Below are 25555 nucleotides of genomic sequence, written 5' to 3'. Positions count from 1 at the left end.
CGAACCAGGGGCGAGACTGGGGTCTCCATATTTGTCGGGAGTCGTTATATTCTGAATTGAGTAGTGGTTGTCGCAACCAAAGAGAAGTGGACCAGTGAGGTACGCATGGGTTGCGGGTCATGAGTCATGAGTTGAGTGGTTCATTGGGACGAGTGGTTCCAACTCTGGGTCAGACCAAACTCTCGAGTTTGAGTTTGGCTCTGGTAGTGCGTCGGGTAGGTGAGATGAGATACCAGATTCTGAGGTGAGTTCCATGTTGAAGGGTAGTGGTTGTCATCTGGCGTCTTAGACCAGTATAGGTCAGTGCTTGGTTCGGGAGGTACCGCGGGATGCATGGAACTAATGGGCCGTAGACGACAAAGGTCAGGGGTGAGCCGATCTTCAACGGGGATTTTAGTATTCGCTTGGGATAGCGAGAATTTCGTGACTGGTGTGTCACAATGGACCGAGATAGTTGTTGAGAGGGGGAAGGCGGCGAGACGATTTGAGACATGTAGTGGGTAACTTTTGGAGGTCCGACTGTAGGGTCGAGAGTAGACCAGGTGCTAAATGATAAAAGAGATATCTGTGAGAAAGTAAAGGATTACGATTCTAGAGGTTGAGGACTTCCGAGCAAGCATGATTATTTCTCTTGTGTCTGAGATCAGGGTGATGAGAGTTTATTGTTCGGATGGATTCTGATTATAGTTCAGTGGATGAGCCCCTGGTGGGATGTGAGCCCTTTCGTTCCTTGGGGCGTGATTCAGATCGTTGGTATGAGTGATCGGTCGCCGATTTTTGGACTTTGTCTTGTGTGGATCAGTGGAGCAGTGAGTTATCAAGGAGGGTGTTCGAGGAGCATATATTATGGTGATAGCTTGTATGGGCGGTCTGGCGGCGGGCCAGGCCACTAGAGTTTCCAAATTTTGGGAATGTCAGAAAGGGGTAACTTAGCGGCTGAAGGGTTAGTTTGGTTCTGGACTTGGGAATTTCTGTGTGAATTCAGGTGTCGATGGAAAAAAATATCGGTGTGGTAGAAGATCCTTTCGGTAGTGCTTTACGGATTACTGGATTCAATTTATGTGTGATTAAGGAGCGATTTCAAGGGCGAAATCTGATTCAAGTGGGGGACAATTGTAACATCCGGTTTCCCAGGTATATTGTTTTAAGTATTTGATTCAAGGATTTTGGAGGGACTCGACGAGTTAGTGCCTCAACTCGTCGAGTAGGGTCGCGACCTGGTGACGTGGTTAATGAATGGACTCGACGAGTCGGAGAGATGACTCACCGAGTCAGTGCTGTTGGCAGAAACCCTAGTTCTCCCAGACCTGGGCCTATTTAAAGGCAGTTAAGGTCTCCTATTGCGGCTACCCTTCAGAGGAGAAAACCCTAAATGAGTCCTAAGTGCTTTGGGCAAGAAAGAGAGCCATGTTGAGCTTCTTGGTGGGTGTCTTGCAAGGAGGAGGAAGGTTTGAAGCCAAAGGGGTCAGAGGATGTTGTAGATCCGCGATTTGCAACCAAGGAGCATCAGTAGGAGGTATCAATTCGGACTCCTTTCTTCCTTATTTGAGTAGATCTTTCTTTTGTGGATTAGGGCTTGTATTACCTTCTTGGTGGGGTTTTGAATGCATCAAACCCCTCTTATGAGCTGATAGTATAGATATGGACCTTGGAGGGTCCAGAGAGTCCGAAAGTGGGAAGCCCTGGTGGAGCAACCATTAGGCTTTGAAGCTAGGAACCATTAATGGAGTTTTTATGGTTTATAATGCAAAATACACCACACATGGACATCAAGATCGGACCTTTACGCAACTTTTGGGTAGTAGGAGGTTAGATCTATGAGTTAGAGCTACAGATCTTACCTCAGGTGGCTGAGTGAGTAACCCAATGGAGCCAACTCGCCAAGTCCATGGGATGACTCGACGAGTTGTAGCGGGTGTGACCCAGTGTTAACTCATCGAGTTGGGAGTCAACTCAGTGAGCTGAGTGAACCCTAGGAAGAACGTGGAGAATACGAGTGGACTCGGCGAGTCACAGGTGTGCACTCGGCGAGTCAGGTCAATCTTGGCTGTAGACTTGGTCTGGTTTTCTGTTGACTTCCTGGGTGAGTCAATAAGGGACAGGAGGGACCAAGGAGGGGTAAAATAGACTTTTACACATACCGAGGGTAAAAAGGGGAAAAGAGGACTTAAGGAGTAAATGAGTAATAAGGCGAATAATGATCGAGATGCTTGTCTAATGTGTAGGCGGATGCTAGTCCAAGATTTTTGAGTGCTGTCTATTACCTACTAGCCATCAGGTGAGTCTTCTCACTATACGTTACCTAGAATGGTATTTATGTGTGACCGTAAGGTCTTATGTGCTTGCTTGAGTTGTGCATCTTGTCTATGTGATATTATGCTATGAGTTATTTAGACCGGACCGGAAGATCCAACGATTTGTGAGGCCGGAAGGCTCAACCAGACCGGACCGGAAGGTCCAACAATTTGTGAGGCCGGAAGGCTCAACCAGACAGGACCAGAGGGTCCAACGAGCTAGACTGGACCTAAGGGTCCAACGAGCTACGGGACTGGAGGGTCCCACTGAGACACATGGACCAGAGGGTCCTACAGAGTATAGCCTCGAGTGGCGAATTTGTTATATGTGGTATTTTGGGGAACTCACTAAGCTTCGTGCTTACCGTGTGATGTGTTATGTGTTTCAGGTTGTTCTCAGGATCGCGGGAAGGCACCAGCTTGATTGTACACACCAGTGAGAGAGTTACGTTTTGAGGATCCTGGATTTTAGCCGAGCAATTATGAAGTTTTGAGTTGTAAACTTAATAAAAGAGATTTTTGTGAAATACATTATGAGAATTACGTGATTTAAAATGAAAAATTTGTTTTGAAAATTTACGTCGTTACATAAGCACCATATTGATTACTCATTATTCATTGTATAATGTTTCGATTTATCAGCTTAATACTTGAATTAAAACAATAGTCATGCCATGCTCCAAGCATGCACACTATGTTTTTCCAAATAATAGCTATGCCATACTCCAAGTATGCACACTATGTTTGTCTAATGATCCTTACTTTGTGAAACATATCGATTGATAATATTTCAATGATGCTCATTTCACAATCCCAATCCTTATTGTAAATGTAAGAATACCAAATTCTTGTCATTTACTGTAATCTGTTAGATTCTAAACTTATATGCAATGATCCCCTTGTAATGACTATGCCCAAGTCACAAAGACTTGGCAACAAACATTACAAAGTATTCCAATGGAGATCAATTCCATGGAAACGAAGTCTCACATTCAAAGTACATTCCTTTGAATATCCTTCTTGCATTAAGTTTTCTAATCTTACACTGATTTAAAGAATAACTTCCACCTATGGAAACATTTCCATATGCCCATTTTGACTATCACTTGTGAACAAGAGTTGCCTCTTTTCAGAGTATGTCAATATGGTCCTTTCCAAAGTTTAACACTATACTTCCAACTATCCATGAGCAACCAATCTTTGGTAAACCTCAGATTGTCCTTGACAATTGCTTAATCATTTTAGTCGTATCCAATACTAGACCTTTTCTCCTCTTAATGCCCCCAGACATTTGGAAAATTTAGAAAGGATAAATATTATAGCACATGCAATCGATCCTATACCCCAAGCATATGGGACACGATTCATGCTATAAATTTTTTTTATTTGCCATGTTTCACAATTCGAACTATGAAGAGGGATGCCGTAATCATAATTGAATTTTGAGAATGCAACATATATAGAATTTCCTTATGTTGAACCATTCCAACATAACATTCATATATATCCTTGACTAAAGTTGATTAAAATCTCAATCTAAGCTTGTAGAAATTAGAATGAAGTATACAATCCTCTCCCTTAATTATAGCAAAACAACTTTTCGAAGCGAATTGAACCTTTTGTTTTCTATAATTAACATTGCTAACTAGCAACACTTAACATAATGATCATGCTCCCACTAGCATAATGATTATTATCTTACTAGCATAACACTAGCTTTGACATGTATCCAGGAATCAGCTGGACTTCTAGAAATCTATACTTTATTGACTTTCTTTACCAAAGTTCAGATTCTTGATACGAGATGCTTTGATAAGATTTTATCAAAATCATACACCTTTCATTAGATAGCTCACATGTGTGTCTAAACAATTATGAAGAGGGATGCCATAATCATAATGTTTAGACCTTTTTCCATTCTCACAAGTCCATGTTAGTGTGTCAGTTAACCACACACGCTCCACTAATGACTTTGAGAATGCAAATATCACAATTGATATCTACTTAAAATCTACTTAGTGAAAGCGTTTCCTCACCATCATTTTCATGAATCGGAGAGAAACCTTATGACACTTAGATTGTATGGTGTATGTGTTCCTATCCATGTGAATTTGTCATAGCCATAATCACAAGACAAGGTTAGTGACAAATCCAAACTCATATGGACTGAACTTGCTCAATCTCATTTTTCTTGCCACCCAGCAGCACAGGGGCCTACCATTGTTTCCAGATCATTATGAAAACAACTGAGAACTTACATAACTCACAAGCATATACAACTTAAACTGGAATGGGCACAGAGACAGAAATTATGTCAACACAATGGGTTACAAACCTCAAGTTGTGTGCTAGCGATTAACAATACTCTTGATTAGTTCTTAAAACTTTCTCAAGATCTTTTAAGACTCCCACTGACCTCTTGACATATAAGATTCTCTTGTCAAGAACCATTCCTTGACAAAACAAATATTCAAGAGTTAGTGCCGATTCTTATCAAGTTAAACACTTCATACAATTGGTCTTAGTTGGTCTTTGTTTTATCCAAAATATCACAACTAACCAACTTCAAATGTACAAGAATAGGAAACATCTTACTTTACATTTGACAAGTGTTATAAACTTTCTAAAGATTATGTCACTCAAGTTACAATCTTAGAGTATGACTTTAAGACTTGATTTTTGGAAAGAAGTATGATTTATCTTTTGATTTAACCATTTCAACAATTCATGATTCCTCTCCTTAGTCAAACAAATGCACTAAGGTGTCCTTAGAGGATCAATTGTGATATGGTTTCATAATCACCAAGATAACCATAAAACAAGATACTTAAGTACTCTCCCATCTCTTCAGATTGGAGAAACTTTTATCTTTCTGCCTAATTTGATTCTTCTTATCCGACCTGCCATACATTGAAACTTTTCCAATGTTTCAGAATTACACTTAAACTTGTAAGTATAACCATATTTACTAAACTTTAGTAAATCATGACGAATAATCTTATCGACCTTTGTGGTGGACCTGACCAGCGCACAACCTAGTGTACTGTGACATCCCCATTTTTCACGGCCAGAAAAGACCGATTTTGTTTATGCTTTATAAAAACCAGAGTACTTCTTTTAATAAAAATGTTGCGGAATTTGTTCCTAGAAAAACATGATAAATACATTATCAAAGCATTTCCGAAGAAATGTATTTTTATTTAAAACATTTGGGATGTCATGGTCAATACAGAAACATAAGCATAAATAGAACTTACATTCATTTTCACTAGTGATTTATATCCCCTTAATCTCTCAGTGTAATGTAACTTCATATCGACACCTGTGATACAAATAAGCTTGAGTGGGTCAGGTTGGGAAACCTAGTGAGTACATAGGGATTTCAATCCCACAATGTTATATCATATATATAATTTAGAACTCACAATATATACAATTTCACCTTATATATATAAGCAACTCTTACCCCACCCCGTTAATCCTCACAACGAGACTATCCATACTCTCGGTCCTAAGATTAACCGTTTTACCTAATCCATACTCCTGGATCAGAAATGAACGACTTTACCTAATCCATACTCTCGGACTAGGGACAAATGACTAATCTATACTCTCAGATTAATGACGAATGATTATGCCTAATCCATACTCTCGGACTAGGGACGAATGACTAATCCATACTCTCGGATTAATGACGAATGATTATGCCTAATCCATACTCTCGGACTAGGGACGAATGACTAATCCATACTCTCGGATTAATGACGAATGATTATGCCTAATCCATACTCTCGGGCTAGGGACGAATGACTATGTCTAATCCATGCTCCCGGATCGATGACATATTTTAAAGTTCTATTCTCTATGTATAACTCACTCGTACTCATAAGATGATACTACCCAATATTCCCCATAATTAATTTAGGTTTACTCTTTATCCTAAATCATCATATATAATCAGGTATGTTCTTTAACACGTATTTCAGGCAACATCAAATAACTCGCACATAAACATATATTTAATACTTCAATCAATACTTGTATTAAAATCATGTTCATGAAAGGGACTATGCACTCACCTGATAAGGTGGTCACTCGGTACTCGGACAGCGCTTCGTTAATCTTAAAACAATTTCCCTCGGACAAAACCTAGTATCATTACCACTAGAGTTTAGTCTAATGTTTGACGAGACTAATTAATAGTCTTGCTATTATTACCATTATATAAGCATTATACAATAATCTTCACCCACTATGTACAGACAGGGGCCAGACATAAAACACCGGAGGGCAGGATCATTTTGGCATATAGCACTTCTGAATCCAGCAACCCAAGCAGCCCTCCAAACCAGATTCCCCATACCGCGAGTGGTTAAAAAGATATTATAACGACACTTATATAACTCATAATAATGTCCCAAATACTCACTATAAGGTCCTAATAACATTACTATATTAAAACATAAGCTATACTAAAGATAGGTTAGGCGTAGCTCACTTACAGCGGGTTTTCTCGAAAACCGGGCTCCGCCGGAGAAGAGTTTCTGAGTCAAAGGGCTCTTTTCTCGGGGCTTCCTTCGGGTGCTAGGGGGTTTACCTAGGCTTAGGGGGGTTTTGGGGGCTTAGAGAGAGAAAGTAAAGAGAGAGAGAGAGAAAGTAAAGAGAGAGAGAGGAGAGTTTAGATGGTGTGAAGAATGAGGGAACCCGACACCTCTATTTATAGGCTGAATTCCTGATCGACTCGCCGAGTCGAAGTACTGACTCGCCAAGTCCATGCCACATGTCAGCTTTCTGGTGGCCAAACGTGTGTGGCCTGTATTGTGCCACGTCACCCCTTTTGCAGCAGCACCCTGCCGACTTCTAAACCCCGTAACTTTCGCATACAAGCTCCGTTTTTGACGTTTTTTTCCACACGTAGGTAAAAACAAGATCTACAACTTTGATTTAGACTCCGTCGGCTAATTCTCGACCGATCTTAAATTTAACAGTAGGAGGAGATTAGACTGTTAAATGACCGCGAAGAATTCGTAACTCCTTCATACAGACTCCGTTTTCGTCTGTCTTTTTATCGTTGAGTTCCTATTAATGAGATCTTCAACTCTCATTTAGGTCGCTTAGGCCATCGAACTAAAATTCGAGTTTCGGGCCGTGCACTGCTATGCCAAATCTTAGAAAATTCATAACTTCCTCATACGAAGTCAGATTTAGGCGTTCTTTTTTTTTTTTGTATGTTCTCGGTTTAACGTATTCTACAACTTTTGTTTATATCACTAAGGCTAAAAGTCGCTCTATCGTAAATTCACTATTTACGCTTTCCGGTGTCATGCCGGTTTTGCCGTAAAACTTCGATGCCCCATAACTTCTTCGTTATAACTCGGATTTCGGCGTTCTTTATATGTACGGAACCCTTGAGACATATTTTACAACTTGGTTAAGATTATTTATTCTAAATAATCTTTTGTCGAAAAGTCATTTTCGACCCCTATTATCTTTAAATTGACTAGCCCGGATCTACGGGCATTACATTTACCCAATCCTTCAGTCCTTCACTTGACTCACACATACATATGAACAAGGAATTAGTCTTAATTTCCCAAAAATGGAAATTCTCACTCATCATACAATACAACTTGCATGATTCCAAGTTTCTATCCAATTGAAACTTGGGTGATGAGAATCTTTCCTTATTTGGTAAATTTTGAAACTACCACAAATGAAAGAATCAAACCCATTTTACAATATGGCTTATCAATGGAAACATATAAACAACAATTTTTTTCACAAATTCCATTGTAAGGATACTTAAAATAAATAAAATCAAAACATTTTCTTTTATTTTAAAACTTGCGGAAAAATCTTATCCTTACAATGCAAATACATATGAAAAACATGTTGTTGTCTATTCCTAAGCAATATATCATAACTCTTAAGTAGCAGCTCAAAATTCTGATCACCGAACCTTGCGATTGAAATCCATCTTCGAGATCAGAATCAGCATACTCTTTCTTTAGGTTTCCTTTGATTCTTCAAAACATCAAAATGTAATTACATTACATCATGTATTAAGAATCTCCAAAAGAGACTTCATAGAGTTAGATAATGGACTTTAACATGAAGCAAAGTCAAACCTTTTTTTCACTTTTACCATCCTTATGAACTTTCAGGTAAATTCGGCAGCTTCACAACCAATGCCCTTTCTTTTGGCAAAAGAAACATATGGACTCTTTGGAAATGGTACACTTGATTGTCCAGACTTAGCCTTTCTCTTTACCATTGAGTCAAACGACTTGACCATGGCCGATCCCTTTCCATTGGGAAGAGAAAGCTTTTCTGAACTTCTAATGTTACCATTGTCAATGTCCATGGAAGTTTTGGGAAGCAGATCAATCAAATTTGCTCTACCAATGCTCCAAATCATTGCTAATTTAGCAGCATCAAGCAAATAGGTATGATCACTAAGGGTCATGTCGTGATCTGTCATCAGGGAGTGACTGAAGAACCAAGTTAACAGCCAGCTACCTCGAGACTTCGACACCCGACTCTCCCGGCTTGCCAATATGTGACTTAACCTCCAAGATGTAAGCACATATAGTATTTGCTTGCCAATAGGGATTGAGTGACTTAGAAATTTTCAAGTTTTGAAACTTGTGGGATAGGGAGAATTATTGGAGGAGGCGGAGGAAGTGAAGTATGATCGCCAGTCCCATTAATGCACAACAAAAGGATTGATCTTTCACCTTGATTGCCATTTGGGATATCATCTTCATTAGGAAAGCTAGTTCTTAAAGATTTGGGAAGACCATAGCTGTCTAAACTAGACATTTATAATGGGAGAAATTCAAGTTAGTTGATTTAAAGTCCTTAATATAACACCCAATATGAAATATTAAGGCTATGACCCAACAAACTATTTATATCTGGAATAGGGATGCCGTAATCGAAGTTATAAAATATTTGAAGGTAGGTAAATGACGATTTACCAATTACCACCGTGAAAACGAAATATAATTAAGTTTTAATTGGATTTGAAACTCCTAGATCTTTTGAGATACATTGAACTTTCAATGGCATGTTTGAATCTCGATTGTGCTTTCTCAAGTTTGTGACTGGGATGCCGAGGATCACAAACAAGGTGTGAATAACCATGCAAATTAACTTGGTACCCTTAACTTTATCACCTAATTGATGTGCCAGTTAACCACACGCGCTCCACCAATCTATGATAAACATTAAGTTACCCTTTGCCACACATTGTCAGTCCCATCTTAGTGTGTCGGTTAACCACGCACGCTCCACTAACGACTTAACAAAGGTGCAAAGTGCAATTTCATGGGTTAGCACCTTTTCATATTTTCTTAAGTAACTAAGATTGGGAATTTATAAGTGTTTAGTTACTTAGTATTTATCATTATACTTTTAATGAAGGGAGAATTATAGTCCTTATCCTACCCGTTCGGCTAACGACCCTCCACCAGTCAAGGAAGCGGTGGGTGAGAGTGGACACCTATTAAACTGCTATTTTATAGGCAGTAACCTTATACCCCCCTTATAGACCAACTTCATGAATGAGGCCTACTAACGGTAAGATTGACTTTATCTTATACATATCTATATAATTAAAATTATAATAATAGTATAAGGGTTGAATTTTAAACTTTTAAAATTCTAGGGTTTGATTTGGAATTAAAGCATTCATAAGCAAAACTTTACAAATTCCAAAACTTGAGGGCAAGTATTTAAACTATTCAAAACTCTTGGATTTTTATAACTTACGAGTTTAATTAAAGTTTTAAAAATTTTAATGAAGAGACTCTTGAACATCCATAACTTGAGGACAAGTTATGAAGTCCATAAAACTATTTATGAGAAAAAGACTCTTCATTTTGTAACCTATGTCACTTTTATGAGTTTTAAGATTCATAAATGTGACCTTTCACATAACTTGAGGACAAGTTACAAAAACACATTTTGTGGACTACTTTTAGATCAATTTGGATTGAAAAACAACTAACACATAATTTTTTCATTAATCTAAATTAACTCATAAAGCAAGGTGACACAAAAAAAAAAACTTGGTAATCCATAACTTGAGGACAAGTTATGGAGTCCATACAATGTCATTAAGATCAAGAATTACACTAACAAACAATTTGCACATAATTCCTATGATCTACCAAAACTCATAAGCATGAACAATCCATATCAACAATTTTCAAGAATCATATAAACATATATAAAACTTGAAACTTTGATAATAACTTTGAAATTGGTTTACCATAATCATTACCACATCAAAAACAGGTTTTATAAGCCCAAAACAGTTTAAGGTAATGATTCTAGACTAATTCCAGCCTTAAAAGTCGAAAATATGCTGTCAGGGGCTTCTACTCGTCGAGTGTATGAACCTACTCGACGAGTAGGATGAAATTCTTCATGGACTCGGCGAGTCCATCAGTGGACTCGGCGAGTCCAGTGCCCAGGAAGCTAGAATTTTCGATTTTTAAGCTATTTCAGCATGTATAACTTGAAAACAAGCCTTGGCTTTGATACCACTGTTGGTTTTGAGCATTCTAACACTCCTAAGGTGTACATGCAACCCTAAATACCTTGGATCTATGTTTTCTCTATCATACATGCAAATATCAATTTTCCAAGGTATTACCCTAACTAGCATACATTCATATGTACTAGGATAACAAAACTAGATAGAATACATACCTCTTTGTAGTAGCTTGATTCCATGGAGCTTAAGAGCCTAGTGCCCCAAGTGTGACACCTCAAATGGTTCACACAACATCATCAACATTTGGAATAACCATGAGAAGATATACTTGACTCTTAGAAATTGGCTTGCCCTCTTGTGTATGCACTAGTGCCAATTTCACCAACCAATGGGGCCTTTATATAGTGTGGCTATTAGGGTTACACCATGTAACTCATGACTTTACCTATTCCTTATGCTCCATGGGTTTTAACCTCCATGGAGTATCCATGGGTCACCACATGGGTTAAACCTAACATAGGAATCATGGATCATAAGCCCACATATATAAGAATGAATGATTTACACAGTCAATCCCCATATATTTAATTAGTCTCTTTTGATCACTAAATTAATTCCAACTTAATTCTTGATCAATACTAATTAATTAATATGATTTCATATTAATATATTAGAACTTATAATATATTAATATGTCACAAATATCCTCTTCTCACAAAAGGTTTATCCAAATGTTCCGATGCCATGCAACCCAAATGGACCATGCCGGGTCGGGTCAAGTATGTACCAATTATAGTTATGAACTTAGACACTAATCCAACAAAGACATCACCACGAACTCGTAATAACGAAAAGGCATCCATGAATGTTGTTGGCGCTTGGTGAGCCCAAAATCCATGAATGATGTTGACACGTTAGTGTTCATCTTACATTGTATTTAGTTTTGGTTTTTATATTTATGTTATTATTTAGATTTTTAATTGGATTTGGGTTTTTTAAATAGGCAAAGCCTGAAGCAGTTATATTGAAGACAAAAAAGTGGCCAACTTCGAAAAAATGTTGGTATTATTTGCTAGAGATAGAGCTTTAGGAGAAAATGCGGAAACAACAAAGGAGAAAAATGCCAGACTAAGCAAGACTGTGGACATCAAGGTAGAAAGTATCGCATAAGTTGATGATTTATTGACAAGTAATGATGTTGTACTGGAGAACCAACATATAGATGACGATGAAGATGACATTCAAGTGGTATCCCCTACATGTTTTCCACCTGAATAAAATTCAAGTGCAAAAGTAAAAAAAGAAAATTCGTAGATGAAGTAGAATATGAAGTTGAACCTGAACCTGAACCTGAGCCAGAAACATTTGAAAGAAAGATTATGAATGCTGTTGCTGATGTGGCTAATGCTATGAGGGAAGGTAACAATTTTTTTGAAAGAACTTACCATCACAAGTTAACCGATGATGAAATTTATTGCAGCCGATGGGTTTGGAACCCCATGAAATACCAGGTGCTCTCATGTATTTGGCTCGTAACCAAGCAGATGCGAGGACATTGTTTAGTTGTCCAATGAACATACAGAAGGATCTACTAAAAACAACGATGAATGCAGGTAAATGAGTGAATTGGGATATATGTTGATTTTTTGTTTCTATGTTTGACTTATTTTTGGCTTCATGAATTGAATTCTGTTTTTTGGAGTTTTTGTCACACCCCCAAACCGGAACGGCGGAAACGTTCAGGGGCGGAGGACGTCATGTACAATATCATAACAATTGCATAATAGTAAAACAAGCAACAACATCCATTGTCATTATAATAGTTAATACATGTGTGTTCTGTGTATTACTTAAAAGACACCAAAAATGTATAGCAAAATAAAAGTAGAGTCTTGAATAAGCTTCGTCTTCTCAAAAACCTGAGTACGTCTACCTGACTACTGGTTTTCTGAGAATACAAGTTATTTTGAAAATAGAGTATCAACATTTAAGTTGGTGAGTTCATAAGCATTTAGTATTTGAAGTTTGTATTTGTTCCCTGAAAATGTTAGTATGTGTAACGCCCTGATTCTCAGCTATTGATTTAATATGTGAGTTTCTTGATTTCAAGGGCTACTCGAGGAGTTGATTGCCCTACTCGTAGAGTAGCAGCGGGTTGGTCCACGTATTTTAATGACCTACTCGCCGAGTCTAAGAAGGGACTCGACGAGTAGGAGCTGGCAGATGAAACCCTAAATCTCGGGGTTTTGCATCCTATTTAAAGGATCATTGGCCTCCCCCAGCCTCCCCTTTACTGCTTCTTGTCCCTCTCAAACCCTAATCGAGTGTGTGTGTGTTCCATTTGTGTATTCTTGAGCTTGGAAGATGATTTTGTGGAAAAGGGAGCTTGGAGATCAAGTATTCAGAAGCAAGGAGCTTGTGTGATCTGAAATCTATCTTATTTGGCATCTTCTGGAAGGTATAAATCGTACCCTGATCTCATTTCATTTCTAGATCCTCTTTTTGGACAAATTCTAGGGTTTTCATGGTATGTTTGGAAGCTATTCTTGTGTATAAGCTATGATCTGAAGTTGTAACTTCAGAACTGAACTCCCTTGGGCTTCTAAGTCCATAAAGTTCCCAACTCTTGCAAGGATGAGACTCTCCTAAGGAGTAAAATCTCCATTAGAAGCTTAGATTGGTCATTTAGAGCCTCTAGGGCCTTGCATGCGTGTAAAGTTTGCAACTTTACGTAAGAAACATGCCTTGGAAGCTTGGATCTGTAATCTGGAACCTTGGCATGGCTTAAAAAGGGTCTGCATGGATGAAGGTCTGCAAGGACTCGGCGAGTTGCATAGTCAACTCGGCGTGTCTTATGAAGATGGTCATGAACTCGTCGAGTTGATGAACAAACTCGGCGAGTCCGTTGAAGATTGCCTTGAACTCGGCGAGTCGTTCGAAGACTCGGCGAGTCGGCCAGGGTTTCTCCCAAATTCTTGGACACGTATGAACTCGACGAGTTAAAGGGGAACTCGACGAGCCAACCAAGGATTTCACGACTTCTCGAGTTCAGAAAGGACTCGACGAGTCAGCGAACTACACTCGGCGAGTCGAGTCAACATTGACTGTTGACTTTGACTGTGGACTTTGACTTTGACCAAGAGTTGACCAGTTGACTTCTGAGGGTATTTTGGTAATTTGGAAATTTATGAAAAAGGGTTTGATGGTAACTATAGGTGGTGGAGTTCGTATTGGAATCCGAGAGTTGAGCTTTCTAGTTTCGGACGGCACTTGTAAGGTGAGTTACCTCACTATACTAAGGGGTATAAGGCACTAAGGCCGGCCCATTGGATATGTTATCCTAGCAGTGTTAGAAGTTGAGTATGAGTTAGTGTTGCATGCTAGTGGTTATCCAGTTAGGTAGATCTGTAGGACTACCTGTGTTGTTATATGATTATCTGCATGCTCAGTAGTTATGTTATATGTTGATATGTTATGTGGGATGGGTTGAGGATGTACTGCTTCGTGCGGTGACCAACAAACCCTAGGAGCATTCCAGATACGAGCTGTGGACCCGGTAGGCAATCCAGACTCGTACTGTGGGCTCGATGGCAAACCAAATGTGAGCTGTGGGCCCGGTAGGCAATCCAGACTCACACTGTGGGCCCAAGGGTATTCCAGTCTGTAAAGCTGTGGACCCAGTACATTTTGTTATTGGTATACGTATTATGTGCAGTGTATCGGTATTTTGGGGAACTCACTAAGCCTCGGGCTTACAGTTTCAGTTTATTGTTTCAGGTACATCAGGGGATCGCGGCAAGGCGAAGGCGTGATCGTACAGCTCCTCATATTTATGTTTATGTTTCTGGGATACTCTGATATTATACATTTTGAAAACAAAGTTGTAATAATTTTAATGGTTTGAAATGTTTTTAAAAGTTTAAATTGGTTTGAATTGTTGGGTGTTACAGTATGTTCCCCAGAAATCCCATATTTTCTATAATAAATGAAAAGTAGTCTTAGGCCTTAAGACCAAAATGTTTGTATCTTATTGTACTCTGAAATAGTGTAAGTGTATGATTTCCATAAATGTATGTTTTCTTTGGTAGAAAGATAGTGTACTACACTTGTATGAACTCTATAGTGTATTAGTGCTGGAAAATAACGATAGGTAGTCCTATTACTTAGAATTAAACCACTGAAGTAATGTTTGTTTTGTAAACCAAAATGTTTAGTTAATGTTTAATGTGAATGATATTATAACCATACTGAACTGACTAGTGTCCTACACGACGTTCTTCAGGCGTCGGAATGTTATGACATTTGTCACCCCTAGACCTACCGGTCCAACTGTAGCTAACAGTCGAGGTGCGAGATTGTCAATCCCGTATGGATCTATACACAAATTCACTCTCTCCCTCCAGGAGACTCTGGTTATAAAATAGGACTTTAACATGTACCTTTGTAGGTACCATGAAGTAGTGACTCACATTCTAGTATTAACTCGTTTATGTATAGTGTGTATATGTTTTCTTATTTCTTGTAAATGAATAATGTACTTGTAATGAAAAGCAATTTGTACTTATGTATTGATTTATGTAATGTATTATTGAACTAGAAAATAGTGTGAATGGATCTCAAAACTATACCTATTATAGTTTACAAGTGTTATGTTTGTATTGAAAATGATTAAAGGAAATACCCCTTTTGTTCGGTATGTACAAAAGGGTTAGTAATTGTTATTGAAATAAGGTTTATACTTATATATATATATATATATATATATATATATATATGTTGCATGTATAATTATAATCTAAAAGACAGTCGGACAAGCATTCCTATCCTAAGCCCAAACATGATTTAAGGCAGAAATACTGGTACTAAGCCTGTTAAATCATAATTATATATATATATATATATATATATATATATATATATAGTTTGATAAAAACAGAATTTAAGAGGTTGAAAAACAGTTTAGAATGGTTTGATAAGTTTATAAAAAGCATTAAATATCTAAAAATGATTTGTAATCGTATGTAAATGTTAACACAACTACCTTGTGTTTTACTTGTATTCTCCCCTAAAAGCATTTAAAAATGGTAAAACATAGGAGTATGAACTCACCTTATGTGAGTGTCCGAGTGAAGATACAATGTAGTAATAATGATCCTCTAGTTTAGAACTCGTGCGAGAAGTCGTATCCTAAATAATAATTATACCCGATATAGAACTCAAGTTAATAAGTTAACAATCTAAGTGATAAATAACACAATGATTATGTAAGAAACACTTATAAAAAGTGTTAGAATCAACCGAAAATTGGAGTTTTCGGTTATCTGGGGGTTTTTGGTTGCTTGATGATTCGAAAAGTGATCTTGGTGTTTTTGGTGAAAACAAGGAGATAGTGGTGTTTTCGGATGATAGTTGAGAGAAAAGGGGTTGTTTTCGGTTGTGTTCTTGAGAGGGAAAAAGGATGTTTTCGGTTGGCAAGTGTAAGAATGAAGGATTGATTTCGGTCCACATATATATAAGACTGAAAATATGATGGGACACCTTCGTTGAGACTAGCAAAACACTTAGAATCTCGTGCCTATGGATAAGATTTGAGCTGATTTCGGTCAGGAACTCTATCCGAGAACAACAGTTTTCGGCCGAGAACAGTGCATCATGCGAAGGTTTACGGTCCGAAGGGTTTGCGGTCGAAAATTCGTTTTCGGTCCGAGGTATTCATTTATGCGAGGGTTTTCGGTCCTCGCATTTGGATCATCATTTTGCAACACTTATTAAATCAAAGGTTTTTATATATTATAACTTTGGATAAGTTCCTAATAAATAAATAAGTTAACAAGTTTTGACTTTTGTTGATTTTTTCAAACTCGAAAAAACGGGTTGTCACAGTTTTAGTTTGACTAAATTGCATTGTTTTGGACCATTCTTAAAGTTTGGTTGAATATTATATGTAGACACAAAATGTGAAGATGACATGCAAATAAACATTCTTATCCAATTAGAATTATATATGTAATATGATTGCTAAAAAAATAAGGATAAAATTGTAATGTTGTTGTTTTTCTTCTAACTTAGATACAAGTTTTTTTTTTTTTTTTTAAATCTTTTATTTTAAATTTTTTTTTATTTCCTTCGAACTCAAGAACACAAAAAAATAAATCATTTCGAAGACACAAAAACATGCAAATAAATATTCTTATCCGATTAGAATTATATATATATATATATATATATATATATATATATATATATATATATATATAATTGCTTAAAAAATAAGGTTAAAATCCTAATGTTTTGTTTTGTTTTTGTATTTTTTTGTTTTTCTTCCAACAAGAAGTTTTTTTTTTATTTTTATTTTTATTTTATTTTTTGGAACTCATGAACACAAAAACTAGGTGTTATTCCATCAACACCACCGTCCCATACTCCCTCCCGCTCCATCTCCGATCTACAACCCTCCGCCGGCCTCCCTCCGCCAACGACGCCAGCCCCGCCAGCGACGCCGACGTCGACAGTCCCGGCAGCAACTCCGAAACCACCGCCTCTTCTCCCTCCCACCGGTTATAGGTAAGGTTTTTTCTTTCTTGCCCTAAAAATCGATTATCAATTCATAGATGGTTGTTGTTTAGTTTATTTTTTCTTCTGAAATCAGAAGCCCTAAAACTCGATTTTTAGAGTTGGAGATGTTTTTTTCTGGAGCTGTGTTCTTCCTTCGGATTTGTCCGGGTTTTTGGTTGATTGATCGAGTTTAGAGGGTTGTTTTTTATGATTTTAGGTGTTTATCCTTGCAATAATGCAGTTATTCCACGCATATGGATTCTTCTTTCCTTGTTTCTTTCAAGTAATCTGCATCAAGTTATGTCTTAGATAGTCATAATCACATAATTGGCAGATCAAATTTTCATATGGTGATAGAATACATTATTTTGTGCACAGGTTTTGAATGTCGGTGTTTCATTTGTGTACTTCAATTGTCAAGATGTTGGTGTCACTTTTGGAATGCGAATTAACTGGACTTGTAGATGAATGGATGGAATGAATGGTGTTTATATTATTTTTTTTTTATAATTATTTAAGAAGTCATTGGTATTACTTCTTGTGCAGCAAGAAATGGTGTGTATGCTAGAGAGGAATGTATTAGGTTATATTCATATTTTATTTGATTGTAGGAAAATTGGTTGTTACATTATTAAACATGTAAAATTGCTTTGTATTATTGAAGTTCAAACTTCTCCATTTAGCTTTGTTATAGCATTGTACTTATTTCTATCAAATTAGAATGCTAGAATTGATTATAGTTTTTAAAGTACAATGTCTTAATAAGGAAAAGTTTAGAAGTAGCAGAAGAGTAAAATTGTCATTTTTATCTTTCAGCACAAAAATTCAGAGGTTTCAACCAAACAACATGTTAAAAATTCAGATCCTGCTAAACAGACCCTTACTTTATTTTATTTTTATGGAATCGCTTAAAGCCTCGTAACAAAGCAATGTCATTCAAACACCATTTCAAACTTGTTTTAATAGTGAAACTGGTCTCATAAATGTAAAGTGATCTTAGGCATTTTTCAATTGTTTAACAATATATCTTTATTTTCTGCCTCTGATACTAGCGGTTTTGCGAGGTGAGGTGGATTATGCCTTGAACAAATCAGAAGAGTTGAACAAAACATATCATTCAGATTTTGTTCACATCAGTCTATTTCACACACAGACACGTCAGCGATTCCGGTTAGTAAATTTGTTGGCCCTAAGTTCCAATACATCTATCTGTCTATCTATCTATCTATCTATCTGAGAATGAGTTGTATGCATATACACTAGTGATGAAGTAAGTTTATTCGGGCGATGCATTTGGACTTTTAAGGTTTAGAATGCCAAAATTTTACCGGAAAATATTGAAAAGTTAGAGATACAAAAATGATGATGTTGTGATATGCCAAAATTTCAGTGTGAGATCATTTTTTGGTCAAGGCGACATGAATAATTCATGGAAGCAAAGAGAGCTCGTATTTATACTTGTTTATGCAGCTATCTTTTACATCATCATCATTCGGTATTCCCTGCAGCTGTCCCATGGTACTCTCTCTCTCTCTCTCTCTCACACACACACACACATACACACTCGCTCTGTATACATGTATTTAGATGTAGATATATGTTTAGTTAGCTACTATCCAATTTCTATGGGTTTTTTTTCTTAATATAATACAAAGTCAAAATCCCATTCCCATGTTATTTTCTATTGCTAAATCATCTCTGATTTTGACATATATTGATATAACAGATAATTACAAGAAGCTATATGGTCTACGTCCTGGATTGATCTCAACTCAACTTAATGTATGTTTTCTTACTTTATCATTTCAAGATACACATGGCAAGTTTTAACTATAATCTTGGTCTACGTTAGCTTACATGTAATGTAACTCTTTGATATGATGATTACAGACATGTTATTTAACTTAATAATAATAATAATAATAATAATAATAATAATCTCTCATAATAAAATAATTCTTTGCAGGATGCCTCTGATGCACAGTGGAGAAATTTCCGCAGTAATTTGCCGATTCTAACCTTTGTTTTTGGAGTTTTTACATTGATGGCTAACACTGTAAGGGCATGGTATGATTTAAAGGCAGAGGGGATGTCCGTTGTTTGGCTTTTGATTTCATTGGCATATTTGTCATATCTCCATGGAGCATTGTATGTCTTTTACCCCTAGAATTCGAAACATTATACTTTTCAGATTCAAAATTCAAAACAAACAGACATGGGTATTTTTGGTTTTGTATTTTCCAAAATTGCAACAATCTTTATTTTTGACTTCCACTTTTTGATACCTAATATTTCATCCCAATCCCAATGCAGTATCTTTTTTATCCTTGCAATTGCATCAACGAATTTCCTTTTGGTTAAGGTACACTTTAATTTGTGTGTTTTTTGCTTTTGACTTATGTAGTTATAATGCCATGTCATGTTTTTTTTTTTTTTTTTTCTCTTTTAGAATTTTGTTCATATCGACAAATGATTTGCAATGCAGATATTTGGACGCACAAAATACTTTCCATTTATACTTTGGGTCTTCAACTTATCATTTCTTCTTTGTAACCGTGTTTATGAGGGATACTCATTTGCCAGTTTTGGGTGGGTTAATTTCTTCTCATTTGTAGCTTCATTAAAAATTTTAATCACTCTGTGTTGTGTTATCATGTATGGATTTATATTTATTTTGGGAATGCACTTGCAGAGACCATTGGGCTCATTTGGATAAATTTAGGGGTACCTTTAGATGGCATATCTGCTTTAACTTTGGTATTATCTCTCTCTGCCTTTATATGCCATATCTGCTTTAACTTGTGCTTATTGCTGCTTCCATAACAATTAACAAAGAACATGTCGATTTCTTTACATTTTAATTGAATTCGACTATGATGTGTAGTTTCTACTTTTTTCTTTTCTCATGTAATTTCCTTTTATTCCTTTCTGGCAGTTGTTTTGCGCATGATAAGCTTTGGGTATGACTACCATTGGTCAGATCATAATCCCTATGTTGATCAAGAGGTATACATATATATTCTCTTTTCCTAATAGAAATATCTTCTTTTTCTTAGTTATGTTGCCTTGTTTGGGATTTTAATTTGTGTCTGGTGATTGCAGATGCACATCCGACACTGCAACACCTGTTCTTCAGGAAAAACATGTTACAGAATGTTACAGGCAAGTAATTTATTGTTATGGCATTAGTATGAGTGTTATTCTAAAAATAATATTAATATTTATTTTAACAGGAGAGAAGTGTGGGGATTGACAAGTTGTCATATACCATATACCTATGTTATTTGCTATATGCACCTCTCTATATTGCTGGACCTATTATAAGTTTCAACGCATTCGCTTCCCAGGTTTTCTCTATTCTTCATCAACTTCACAATTTCCAATTTGGTTTACAGATTGTGATTTCTTCCAAAAACATTCTGTCTGTTTAATTTGGGAAATCAACTCACAAGAATCTGATGTATTATGTGGCAGCTGGATACACCTCAGAAGAGTTATACACTGAAACAAGTGGCTTGGTATGGTTTTCGTTGGGTCCTTAGCCTCTTACTTATGGAAATCATGACACACTTTTTCTATTACAATGCCTTTGCGATCAGGTGCGTGAGTCTATATCTATATCTATATCTATATATAAATAACAACATATCCCACTGTAGTATTATCTAACTTTGTGTCTTTAATTATGTAGTGGAATCTGGAAACAGTTATCACCTATGGAAGTCTTCATTATTGGATATGGGGTGAGACTTACTTAATTTCACAACCTCACTTATTAATACACTCATCATTTAACCACATACAGGTCCTAAACTTCATGTGGCTCAAATTTTTCCTCATATGGCGTTACTTCCGATTTTGGGCACTGGTAAGTAAATGTAAATGGCCTTTATTTTAATGCCATATTGATACGACTTATTACCTTAGTGTTTGGTTATATATATAATTATATATATATATATATATATATATATATATAATAATTGTTGGTTATATGGGAAGGTAAGTGGGATTGAAGCACCTGAGAATATGCCAAGGTGTATAAACAACTGCTACAACTTGGAAAGCTTTTGGAAAAATTGGCATGCTTCATTTAACAAATGGCTTGTGAGGTAAAGCTTATTATGTATGTCTTTTAAAATCAAGAATGACATTGACAACAACATTAACATACTTTATTTATATTTTATTTTATGAAATGATTATATATTTATAGGTACATGTACATTCCTCTTGGGGGATCTGGAAGGAAGCTTTTAAATGTGTGGGTTGTCTTCACATTTGTTGCCATATGGCATGATCTCGAATGGTATATTATATATATATATATATATATATATATATATATATATATATATATATATATATTTAGTTTTTAATTTTGGTGGAAGTTATCCGCATCTAAATGAGTTTATGCTATGCTATGTACAGGAAACTTCTCTCATGGGCATGGTTAACATGCATATTCTTTATTCCTGAAATGATTTTGAAATCAGCAGCAACTTCTTTTAAGGTGATGTAATAAATTTTAATAGAGCAAAATTAAGCAAGCTTCAGTGATCTAATATACTTTTTTTGTAAAGCATTTAAGGAGTTTGTATGAATCACTTGCTACTTTTACTATGTAATCTCTTATGGCGTAATTGGAATTTGAGATTCCATTCCATGGCCAAATGGACGGAATTCAATTCTGTCTGATTCCTTCAAATTCTATGTTTGTTGGATGGCTATCATGATTCCTAGAAGGAATTTAGTTATGTTTATTTATATGTTAAAAGACCAAAATACCCTCATTATACAATACTATGAGATTCCAATTCCCTGAAATTTGACTTGTCCTTTTGCAGGCTGATAACGTATTTAAGGAGTTTATTTTGCGTGAGCTTAGTGCAGTTGCTGGTGCCATCACAATCGCATGTCTCATGGTTTGTATTCTTTTGTGTGCTTCTCATTTTATCTTTTCATAAAACTAGTCATGTTGAATTGTACCCTATTTATTAATTATTATGTTCCTGAAAATAACAACACTTGCTTTCATAAAACTACAAAGTACTTGTAAATATATTCATGCATTAGGTAGTGTTTGGTACACTGGAATCATGAAAGGAATAGAATGCTTCATTCCACTGACACTGTATTGTATTAAAAGAAACTGTTCATATTTTATCTGTATCTTATTTTGTAGCCATCGTCATCATGGAATGAAATGACTCAATGACAAATTACCATTTAACCCAATTTTATCTTATATGTAATATTTAAGGGTTTCCAAATATTTCATGAGTTTAATTTTAATAAAATCTATTATTCGTCTTAAAGTTAACTATTTTTTATTTTATTTGAGTTTATACTGTGTTTAACTTTCAATTTTTACAATTAAAACTTTTATTAAATATAATTAACTAGTGTACACAGTAGAGTCGGAAGAACTATATATTGTATTTACTTATTATAATATAAAAAAATCTAGGTCCCAATGCTTTGTCGATTTCCACGGATATGGTCGTTTTGTTTAAAAGAATTTGAAAATGACCATTTTGCCCTTATATCTATTTGGCAGGTGGCTAACCTTGTGGGCTTTGTCATCGGACCATCAGGCATAAGTTGGCTAAAATCTGTATTTCTTCAGACAGAAGGTTTCTATTTCTATTTCTATTTTCCCCAAATTATTCAACATATCTACTCTGGAGTTGATAAAATCAAATGTTGTTACTTTTTCCAGGACTACCCACTCTTTTTGGCTTGCTTGTAACATTTTATGTGGGCACAAAGGTAAAAAACCATCAATATTCTACACCCTCTTAAAAAATATCACCTTTTTTAGCGCTTGATTTGGGGCTAAATTGTAATTTTTCGTAGAATTCGAGATTCCATTCCATGGTGTGTCTGATTGCCAAATGGATGGAATTTCAAATTCCATGTTTGATGGATATCACCATTCCTAATGGAAGGATTTTGATTCCATTCTTACCTTTTCTTAATTAAAAAGACCAAAATACCCTCTTGATATATATATATATATATATATATATATATATATATATATATATATATATATATAAGTGGAAATAATGCAAAATATTCAATTTTTTTTTTATTATTGAATTCTATTCCACTTCACATATTACAGTGTCTTCCAAAACATATTTTTGAACAAAATACCTCCTGATTGTTGATTTCATATACTTCTTTTCTCTATTTTGTCACGATGAGGGTATTTTAGACCTTTCACTGACATGAATGCTTCATTCCATTGCAGCTTATGTTCCACGTATCTGATACGAAGCAAAGGACACATCAAAGTTAAAGAAAATTGCCTGTCTTAATACAAAAGTTTCTTGTCATTTTCTAATATAATGTTTTCACCAGTTCAGAAAATTATTAGTTCATTTATTAAAGTTAGGGCTTATTTTGTATAATATTAGCTTTAATGGTGATTAGTCGATCTTGGGGCTGAGTATGCTCCTAATTTCCAAAATGAGATTTGAGATTTGATTTTTTACATCAAATATTTTGCAAATGAACAACAAACCAAAACTAAGTATACTGAAATTGATATATATATATATATATATATATATATATATATATATATATATATATATATATATATATACTTTATTCGTTATAAGGTTAATGGGTGAAGTTCGACTTGTGCATGTCCCTTTCTCATCTCAATATGATGCAATCTTTACTGAAAGTCAATCCTCCATTGTGTTCTTGAAACGTCCCAAAAAATAAAGAGAATGTATTTTTTTTTAAATAAAACAAAACCATCCAAATACCATTTTATCAAAAGATCACCAGAGTAAAATGTAGTCTCAAACAAAACTTCAGAGTAAACATAAAATAGATAGTGTGTAATCTTCGGTGGATGCAATGCAATAGACCAAGTTATTCTCTTTGCTACCAGAAGTATCTGAAACCATTTAAACTTAAAACCATAAGTACAAAGTTTAGTGAGTTTTTCAAGATGTCACATACCGAAATGGGCCTCGCCCAACTAACATATAAACGAGCCTCATCCATGGGTCTTACCCAATAAACATAATAGCAGGCCTCGTCTAACGGGTTTTTCCCAACATACAGACAATGCAAGAGTCACAAAAACAACAAGTATCTAATGTCCTACATAGTATAGTGAAAAAACTTATCTCACAGACAGTCGGACAATCACCTTAGCTTGTAGAATGTAAAGGCAGGTACAACAACCACCTAAACATGTAGTAAAAGGTCAACTTCAACTTATGACCTTTAAAACCCTAAAGTTTGACCTAAAAGTCAAACTTAGCCAAAAAGTCAACAAAATCAACTTTGGGTTAACCAGGAGCCCCATGCTCACTTGAAGACAAGACAGTCGAGTTTCTCAGCTTAAACAGGCGCGTTTCAGATGGTTCAGAAAGGCGCACCGCGTATGGGAAAGGTGTGTGGCGTCCATGCCATGATCAAAAGGCAAAATGACTTATTCCATTAAGTCAATCCCCTAAACTTCCAGATCTGGTCCTTAACAATGTATTAATGGATAAAGTTTCAAACTTTATCCATTAAGACACTCCAATCCAACAAGATCTAAACTTTAAACATCAAAAAGACCTAAAATGTCCACACAACTTGCATGGTTAAGAGAACATGCAATGGATACCAACTTTCCAAGTCCAAATGGTCCATTTGACAACCCTAAGTAATTTAAAGGAGCCGGAGTCATCTCAACTCCAAGCTCACTACCAAAATAGGACTAAAAGTGTATAAAATGGACAATAAGCAAGATCTAACAAATAAGAAGGAAAGATTGAAGCTTTATACTCATAAAAATCCAAGTAAGGTGCAAACTTTATGGATCTACACTTGCTCTTCACTTTAATGATCTAAAGGAAATCTTGATCTTTAAGCTTCATGCACAAAACAAGGAAAGATAAACTCTCAAGGTGGAACCAAGCTTAAAATGGGAGGAGAGGGGCTAGGGTTTCTGGAAACACTCTCTAGGGGTGAGGGAGGCTATAAATTGTTACGTCCCAAAAATGCCGAGTAAAAATTTCATTTTAAATAATTGAAAACCATTCACTCATTGTTCCAAAAGACGACCAGAGTCAAAGTATTTTCAAAACATCAGAGTAATTCGTAAACAATTAGTGCAAAATAAATCTCCAGGGGATGCAGTGCGATCAAGTCGGGCCCTTCCTTTTGAAACCAAAAGTACCTGAAA

At 35.9% G+C, this 25555-nt stretch overlaps 1 protein-coding gene across 1 annotated transcript; it reads left to right on the top strand.

Moving 5' to 3' along the window:
- The first annotated feature begins 17154 nt into the window (after window positions 1–17154).
- Window positions 17155–23830, top strand: LOC145115703 (MBOAT (membrane bound O-acyl transferase) family protein). The gene is made up of 21 exons (XM_079052055.1): window positions 17155–17361; window positions 18405–18522; window positions 18743–18870; window positions 19079–19134; window positions 19319–19500; window positions 19666–19714; window positions 19838–19941; window positions 20045–20109; window positions 20288–20358; window positions 20455–20514; window positions 20586–20699; window positions 20827–20951; window positions 21044–21095; window positions 21158–21220; window positions 21355–21464; window positions 21569–21661; window positions 21784–21865; window positions 22200–22277; window positions 22913–22988; window positions 23075–23124; window positions 23612–23830. The coding sequence occupies exons 3-21, from the start codon at window positions 18771–18773 to the stop codon at window positions 23657–23659; spliced, it is 1578 nt and encodes a 525-aa protein (XP_078908181.1). The 5' UTR covers window positions 17155–17361; window positions 18405–18522; window positions 18743–18770; the 3' UTR covers window positions 23660–23830.
- Window positions 23831–25555: the final 1725 nt, after the last annotated feature.

This window comes from Lactuca virosa, chromosome 5, assembly GCF_052849685.1.
Source record: "Lactuca virosa cultivar CGN04683 chromosome 5, Lactuca_virosa_CGN04683_v6, whole genome shotgun sequence".
NCBI lineage: Eukaryota > Viridiplantae > Streptophyta > Magnoliopsida > Asterales > Asteraceae > Lactuca > Lactuca virosa.
This window is presented reverse-complemented; position numbering and strand designations above follow the sequence as displayed.

Excerpts from the sequence above, each read along its gene's own strand:
- LOC145115703 (XM_079052055.1), top strand. The coding sequence starts at position 18,771 with ATGAATAATTCATGGAAGCAAAGAGAGCTCGTATTTATACTTGTTTAT. Across the intron at positions 21,096-21,157 it reads TCTTCATTATTGGATATGGG|GTCCTAAACTTCATGTGGCT; the intron begins GTGAGACTTACT and ends AACCACATACAG. Across the intron at positions 22,989-23,074 it reads TGTATTTCTTCAGACAGAAG|GACTACCCACTCTTTTTGGC; the intron begins GTTTCTATTTCT and ends TACTTTTTCCAG.